This window comes from Colobus angolensis, unplaced genomic scaffold (assembly GCF_000951035.1).
Source record: "Colobus angolensis palliatus isolate OR3802 unplaced genomic scaffold, Cang.pa_1.0 Scaffold66, whole genome shotgun sequence".
NCBI classification, from domain to species: Eukaryota; Metazoa; Chordata; class Mammalia; order Primates; family Cercopithecidae; genus Colobus; species Colobus angolensis.
The window spans coordinates 1,321,730-1,328,547 of record NW_012120265.1 but is presented as its reverse complement, the minus strand read 5'-3'; the positions used below and the strand labels follow the sequence as shown (position 1 = coordinate 1,328,547).

The 6,818-nt window shown below is 53.6% G+C and overlaps 2 protein-coding genes across 4 annotated transcripts in view; one reads left to right on the top strand and one right to left on the bottom strand.

Annotated features, from left to right (window-relative positions):
• The window catches only part of MVB12A (multivesicular body subunit 12A), a 20,947-nt gene extending 17,145 nt beyond the window's left edge, over positions 1 to 3,802 (bottom strand). Inside the window, exons 1-3 of one of the 2 annotated variants that reach the window (XM_011925755.1) lie at positions 3,717 to 3,802; positions 3,321 to 3,445; positions 3,188 to 3,289 (exon numbers count right to left, since the gene is read on the bottom strand). In XM_011925755.1, the coding sequence (XP_011781145.1) occupies positions 3,188 to 3,274 (87 nt within the window). In that variant the 5' untranslated portion in view covers positions 3,275 to 3,289; positions 3,321 to 3,445; positions 3,717 to 3,802. Of the gene's footprint in view, positions 1 to 3,187; positions 3,290 to 3,320; positions 3,446 to 3,716 lie in introns of those variants that run through there. The other variant, XM_011925754.1, reaches the window with a different exon arrangement.
• A 36-nt stretch (positions 3,803 to 3,838) lies between these two features.
• BST2 (bone marrow stromal cell antigen 2) lies at positions 3,839 to 6,485 on the top strand. Of its 2 annotated transcripts, XR_001000015.1 has the most exons (6): positions 3,839 to 4,214; positions 5,021 to 5,087; positions 5,270 to 5,330; positions 5,637 to 5,778; positions 6,091 to 6,164; positions 6,228 to 6,485. XR_001000015.1 is itself a non-coding variant. In XM_011925752.1 (5 exons), the coding sequence occupies exons 1-4, from the start codon at positions 3,921 to 3,923 to the stop codon at positions 5,761 to 5,763; spliced, it is 549 nt and encodes a 182-aa protein (XP_011781142.1). In that variant the 5' UTR covers positions 3,839 to 3,920; the 3' UTR covers positions 5,764 to 5,778; positions 6,091 to 6,485. The 2 variants fall into 2 exon arrangements, 1 of the variants encoding a protein (XP_011781142.1); XM_011925752.1 differs by having other exon boundaries at positions 6,091 to 6,485.
• Positions 6,486 to 6,818: the final 333 nt, after the last annotated feature.

The window sequence follows — 6,818 nt, the reverse complement described above, 5'->3', positions numbered from 1 at the left end:
GGCCGAGGTGGGCGGATCACCTGAGGTCAGGAGTTCGAGACCAGCCTGGCCAACATGGCAAAACCCTGTCTCTACTAAAAGTACAAAAATAAACCAGGTATGGTGGCAGGCGCCTGTAATCCCAGCTACTCTGGAGGCTGAGGCAGGAGAATCTCTTGAACCTGGGAGGCAGAGGTTGCAGTGAGCCAAGATTGTGCCACTGTACTCCAGCCTGGGCATCCGTCTCAAAAAAAATTTAATGAATTAAATAAAATAAATATGTATGTACTAAAAAAAAAATATATATATATATATATATATATATGTATTTTTAAGTAGAGATAGGGTCTCGCTATGTTGACCAGGCTGGTCTTGAACTCCTGACCTCAAGCAATCCTCCCATCTTGGCCTCCCAAAGTACTAGGATTGCAGGCATGAGCCACCGCACCCATCCCATCATTTGTAATTTTAAAGGGAAGAGCAACAAACTTTCAGTTTGCAGGGCTGGGACTGTTTGCAGCTGCAAAATTTAGAGAGGACATCAATCTTTTATTATCCACATTTTGCAGCTGGGGAAATCAATGCTAAGAGAAGAAATTCATTTGCCCAGGGGCGCACCACCCCGGTCTCCAATGTGCAATTCATGCAATTGTGATTTCCGACCTGGTCCCAAACTGACTCTAAAGTTTGCAGGCCAGAACACTGCTGCTCAAATAAGTCAGCTTAGTCAAATAAGTCAGGCAAAGGTCGTGTCTTTTCACCTGGAGTCCTGGCCAGGCTGGTAGGTCCCTCCTCCTGGGACAAGTTCACCCTCAGACTTTTCAGCAAGATCATCTCCCACAGCTTGTTAATTGGTTCTTGGTTGAAGGGGTGGCCTGCCCCTCCACACCTGTGGGTGCTTCTCGTTAGGTGGAACGAGAGACTTGAGAAAAGAAAGAAAGACACAGAGACAAAGTATAGAGAAAGAAAAGCGGGGCCCAGGGGACCAGTGCTGTGCTTACAGAGGACCCACACTGGCACCGGTCTCTGAGTTCCCTCAGCATTTATTGCTCAAAAGATAAGGGAGTAAATCAGCAGTAAGACATACAGATACACGGAGATGTTCCATTTGCCCAGGGACAGGCGGGAGACAGATGTTTTTCTTTTACTGAGATTTAAGAGAACGGTACTGACCTTCAACCACAAGCAGGCTTTAAGCATTTGCCTAACAAAGCACATTCCTTACAGCCCAAAATCCTTTAAACCTTAATTACCACAGCGATGTCTCTAGCAAGGACAAGATTGGAGGTAGAGTCACAGATTAACAGCATCTCAAATACAGAGCCAAATGGAGTCTCTTAAACTTACTTCTATCTATAATAACACAGTAACAGGCTGACCTCTCTTTTCCCCACACTTGGTTCTTATTTTTTTTTTTTTTTGAGACGGAGTCTTGCTCTGTTGCCCAGGCTGGAGTGCAGTGGCCAGATCTCAGCTCACTGCAAACTCCGCCTCCCGGGTTCATGCCATTGTCCTGCCTCAGCCTCCTGAGTAGCTGGGACTACAGGCGCCTGCCACCTCGCCCAGCTAGTTTTTTTGTATTTTTTAGTAGAGACGGGGTTTCACCATGTTAGCCAGGATGGTCTCGATCTCCTGACCTTGTGATCTGCCCGTCTCGGCCTCCCAAAGTGCTGGGATTACAGGCTTGAGCCACCGCGCCGGGCCAGTTCTTGGTTCTAAGTGTTTTTTGTTTGTTTGTTTGTTTGTTTTAAGAGATGGGGTCCCACTTTATCACCCAGGCTTGAGTGCAGTGGCACAATCATAGCTCGCTGCAGCCTCAAACTCCTGGGCTCAAGTGATCCTCCTGCCTCAGCCTCCCGAGTAGCTGGGACCACACGCACATACCACGATGCCTGGCTCTAAGTGGCTTTAATGGAGTCCTTCTGAGGGATGTTGGAGTGAGGGCCTGAGGGGAGTTCCCCAGGCCTTCTGGGAGGCCTGGGCTCTGGCCTTGACCTCGCCTGCTGTCTGGTCCTGCTGAAAACAAAAAAAACATGGAAATGGCAGACCTGACAGAATCTGGGCTGTGGTCAGGATGTGGTTGAAGAAGCCACAAGAAACACACTCAGTCCCCTTTCAGCCGTCATGCCCAGCAGTTGGGCGCTGATAACGGGGCTGATTTCCTGTAGGAAGCCCTGGCTCTCTTGGCCACACGGACAGCAGGTCGGTGCAGCCTGAGTGCTCCCCCAACCCCGGTGTTCAGCAACCCTAGCACCCGCCCCATCCCAGGCTTCTTCCAGGGATGTCTCCCAGGACCGTTGGGTTTAGCACATCCCAAATGGAGTCAACTATCTTTCCTCAAAGAAAAATCCCCACTAGGCCAGGCACTTTGGCTCACACCTGTAATCCCAGCACTTTGGGAGGCAGAGGCGGGCAGATCACTTGAGCTCAGGAGTTCGAGACTAGCCTGGTTAACATGGCGAAACCCCGTCTCTACTAAAAATACAAAAAAATTAGCCAGGCGTGGCTGGGCATGGTGGCTCATGCCTGTAATCCCAGCACTTTGGGAGGCCGAGGCGAGTGGATCATCTGAGGTCAGGAGTTCGAGAGCAGCCTGACCAACATGGAGATACTTAAACCTCTCTACTAAAAATACAAAATTAGCTGGGCATGGTGGCACATGCCTGTAATCCCAGCTATTCAGGAAGGCTGAAGCAGGAGAATCGCTTGAACCCGGGAGGCAAAAGTTGCAGTGAGCCAAGATGTAGCCACTGCACTCCAGCCTGGACAACAAGGGCAAAACTCGGTCTCAAAAAAAAAAAAAAAATTAGCCGGGCGTGGTCGCCCACACCTGTAGTCTCAGCTACTGGCAAGGCTGAGGTGGGCAAATCAGTTGAATCTGGGAGGTAGAGGCTGCAGTAAGCCGAGATCGCGCCACTGCACTCTGCACTCCAGCCTGGGTGACAGAGCAAGACTCTGTCTCAAAAAAAAAAAAGGGAAAAGAAAAAGGAAAGAAAAGAAAAGAAAGATCCTCGCTATATGTCCATGTTCAAGCATTATCTTCCCATCCATCTGCCCTGAGCCACAGGCCTGGCAGGTGGCATGCGCATCCATTGAGCACCTACTGGATACCAAAGCACTTTACTGGCATCTTCTCCCTGGCCACTCCTGGAGAGGCTGGCCCTGTTATTCCCCTTTACAGATGAAGAAACAGGCTCAGAGAGTTTACTTGGTATCCTGGAGTCCCAGGAGCACTTTTTCTGAAAGAAAAAAGTTGAAGCCTGTTTCCTGCGGGTGCCAGGACAGAGTCCAACATTGTTTGTTGACTGGAGTATCCTCTCACCTGGGCTGTATGTGCCTATCCAGTCCCCCAGTTTTCAGCTGGCTCCAGTCTCACCTGCTGCTCACACACCTTCCATGGCTCCCATAGTCCCCTCGGTGGGGACAGGGGCACTGGATGAAGCCCTGCTAGTCACCACAGAGACACCTGAACACAAAACCAAGTCCCTGGGGTCAGACCCAGGCCCCGCCCTCACTCAACTGTGCAATCTCAGTTTCCCCAGGTGGAGACTGGACCAACAATGATGGCCTCTGCCTCTTCAGGTCATGGTACAGATGAATACCACGGCCTAAGCACTCAGTAACACACAGCAGAGGCACAGGGCCTTAAGATGGAGTCTCCCAGGCAGCCACAGTTGACTGGCACCCAGTTGGGAAGGGCCCGAAGCCTTTTAAAGCAGGGTGAAAAAAAAGCCCACCTCCTTTCTGGGAAACTGAAACTGAAAGCCTAATTAATCCTCTGCCTGTAGGTGCCTCATGCAAGAGCTGCCGGTCAGAGCACTTCCTGGAACTTGCTATTGGTCAGGACGGCTCCTATGCTAATAGGGGGGTGGCCCATAGAAGATTCCAGTACGCTCCCCTAACTTCAGGCCAGACTCCCTTCAGCTAGAGGGGAGATCTGGATGGCACCTATTTCATATGACTATTGCAAGATGTCCATGGATGACATTTGTAAGGAAGACGGGGGCAAGCGCTGTAAGCTGGTGGTAGGAATTCTGGGGCTCCTGGTCATAGTGCTTCTGGGGGTGCTCCTGATTTTCTTCATCATCAAGGCCAACAGCGAGGCCTGCCAGGATGGCCTCCGGGCAGTGATGGAGTGTCACAATGTCACCTATCTCCTGCAAGAAGAGCTGACCAAGGCCCAGCGGGGCTTTCGGGATGCAGAGGCCCAGGCTGTCACCTGCAACCAGACTGTGGTAAGCACCTCAACTCCTTTGGATGGCCTAGTACTAAGGGGTGGGGTGGACAATAATCTCTCCCCAGAAATCTGACACAGGGTGGGTCTCCAGGGAGATGCAGGGGAGGTCCCGAAACTGTTCCTGGGCCCCCACATCAAGGGACCTAGGTTCCCCTACCAGGGTATGGGGGCCTCTAACCCAGTCCAGGACACTGGTGTAGGGGCAGGGTGTTAAAACTGTCCAGAGCCCCCAAATCAGGGACGTCAGTATTCCCCCCGGGACTTAGGTGAATTGATAAATTCTTTCCAAGGCACTGGTGTCGGAAGCCTCCTAGTGGGCACCAGTCCTGGGGGAGTAGAAACCCCTATTCAGGGTTGAAGGGGGACCTCATCAGACCCTGAAAAGGGGGGCTTTTGAAATTTTCACTTCATCACTAAGAAACTGAAATATTCACCTGGGTCCTGATATGGGGGATCTTGAAACTCTTGCTGAGCATGTCACTTGGGCTGGGAAATCCCACTGCGTTCTGGATTTGGTAGGGCCCTCTAACTTGTCTTGAGCCATAGACCAGGCAATCTGGAAACGTCTACTAAAGTCTGATTATCGACATCCTACAACTTGTCACTTGGGGGGAGGGTCTCAAAACTCCCATTCTGAGGACCCACATGCTTATGGGTGGCCCTGGGAGAGTATGTGGTTGTGGCTGTTCTTTAAGGTTGGAGAACATGGTGCAGAGAGGGTTGGAAGAAAACCTGAAAGGGTTTACATTTAAGGGCAGCAGCCAAACTCCCCAGGCCAGAACCCCAGATTCTGACTCTTCTTAGATGGCCCTAATGGCTTCCCTGGATGCAGAGAAGGCCCAAGGACGAAAGAAAGTGGAGGAGCTTGAGGGTGAGAAACAGAGAAGGGAGAGGGCTGGGGAGGGGTGACTCAGCTATGGAAGACGGGGTGGGGGCAGGGAGACCAGGGCTGGAGGTTGGGGGAAGGGGGAGGTCCTGTCCCCGAGTGGGGCAGGGCCCCAGCATGGCCACATGCTGCCCCGCCCCCCTGATTCTGTCCTTCAACCCCACCAGGAGAGATAACTACATTGAACCACAAGCTTCAGGACGCGTCTGCAGAGGTGGAGCGACTGAGGTCAGAGATAACCTTCCCCGCTACCCTCCACCCGCCACACTCCTCTCACCCCCACGTCCCTACCCCGAGACCCAGGATCTCCTTTGCTCCCAAAATCCCCATTGCCCCAAGGGGTAAGGTTTGAGTCCCACAAAAGGACAACTTAGCCCCTAGGGTCACAGAGCCATGGGTGGCCCCTGTCCATTCCCTCCCCAGTGACTTGGATTGGGGCGGTGCAGGGGGAACTCCCGGGGGCGATGGGCTTACAGGGAGGGCGGCAGGAGCCAGGACGAGCAGATGCCTGATTTGCCCCCATTTGCACCGCAGAAGAGAAAACCACGTCTTAAGCGTGAGAATCGCGGACACGGACTCCGCCAGCTCCCAGGACTCCAGCTGCGCGGCAGAGCCCCCGCTTCTGATTCTGCTGCTGGGCTTGGGCGCTCTGCTGCTGTGAGATCCCAGGAAGCTGGTCAGTGAGGAGGGGGCGGCCCCGGGAGGGAGAAGAAAGCTGGGGAAGGGGGTCGGGGAAGCAGGGACTCCGAAGTCTGGAGAGAGGGGCTGCAGGGGGAGGGACTGGGTGCAGAGGAGACGGGCCTTGGGGAAGGAGGGAGAATCCAGTGAGATGGGCGCCCTGGAGCGGGGGTGGGGCTTATAGCTATATGGGGCGGGGCTATGAATGAGGGCGGGTCTATCGATGGAGGGGAGGGGCTTGTGGATGGGTGGGGCGGGGCCAGTGTCTGCTGCCTCCGGTCTGCCCTGAGTCCCTCTTCTGGTCCTTTAGGCATATCTTGGAAGATCCGGTTCCTGCTCGACTTTTCGCTTGGACATGCCCTTGATCTCATCAGTTCTGAGCGGGTCAGGGGGTAGCACGGTTAGCGGGGAGGGCACGGGGTAGCCAGAGAAGGGTCTCTGGAGCAGTTCTTGAGGGGCCATGGGGCAACCCTGGGTGTGGGGACACAGTCGGGTTGACCCAGGGCTGTCTCCCTCCAGAACTAGGCAGGGAATGAGTCTCCCCTCTTGTTTCCCGCCCTGAGATTGGGCATGGGGTGCGGTGGGGGGGGGGCACGTGCTGCCTGTTGTTACCGGTGTTTTATTTTTTTGCGGGGGGGTGTGCTTTTTCTGGGGGTCTTTGAGCTCCAAAAAATAAACACTTCCTTTGAGGGGGAGCACACCTTACTCTTGAGTTCCTGACGTGTCATTGTGTTAGTCCCTAAGCGTCGGGGCCACCCCTGCCGGTGAGAGTGGACTCCCCATTAATGACAACACCTCCCTTCCCTGCTCCAGGACATTTTCAGGAGCCCACGGAGTTCGGGGAGGCACCACCCCAGTTCCTCCCAGCCCTCGTCTCTGCTGGGATCAACATAAGGACGGTGCACCCTCATCAGGGCTCACGTTTCCCGGGTGTTTTATTCTCATCTCCTCCCTAGAGCCTCTCCTGATTCCTGGGGATCCAGTGTGGAAGCTGAGGCTGTAACTGAGAGTAACCTCGCCTTGCTTCCCCTCCGGCCT

Excerpts from the sequence above, each read along its gene's own strand:
- BST2 (XM_011925752.1), top strand. The coding sequence starts at position 3,921 with ATGGCACCTATTTCATATGACTATTGCAAGATGTCCATGGATGACATT. Across the intron at positions 4,215-5,020 it reads TCACCTGCAACCAGACTGTG|ATGGCCCTAATGGCTTCCCT; the intron begins GTAAGCACCTCA and ends GACTCTTCTTAG. Across the intron at positions 5,331-5,636 it reads GCAGAGGTGGAGCGACTGAG|AAGAGAAAACCACGTCTTAA; the intron begins GTCAGAGATAAC and ends TTTGCACCGCAG.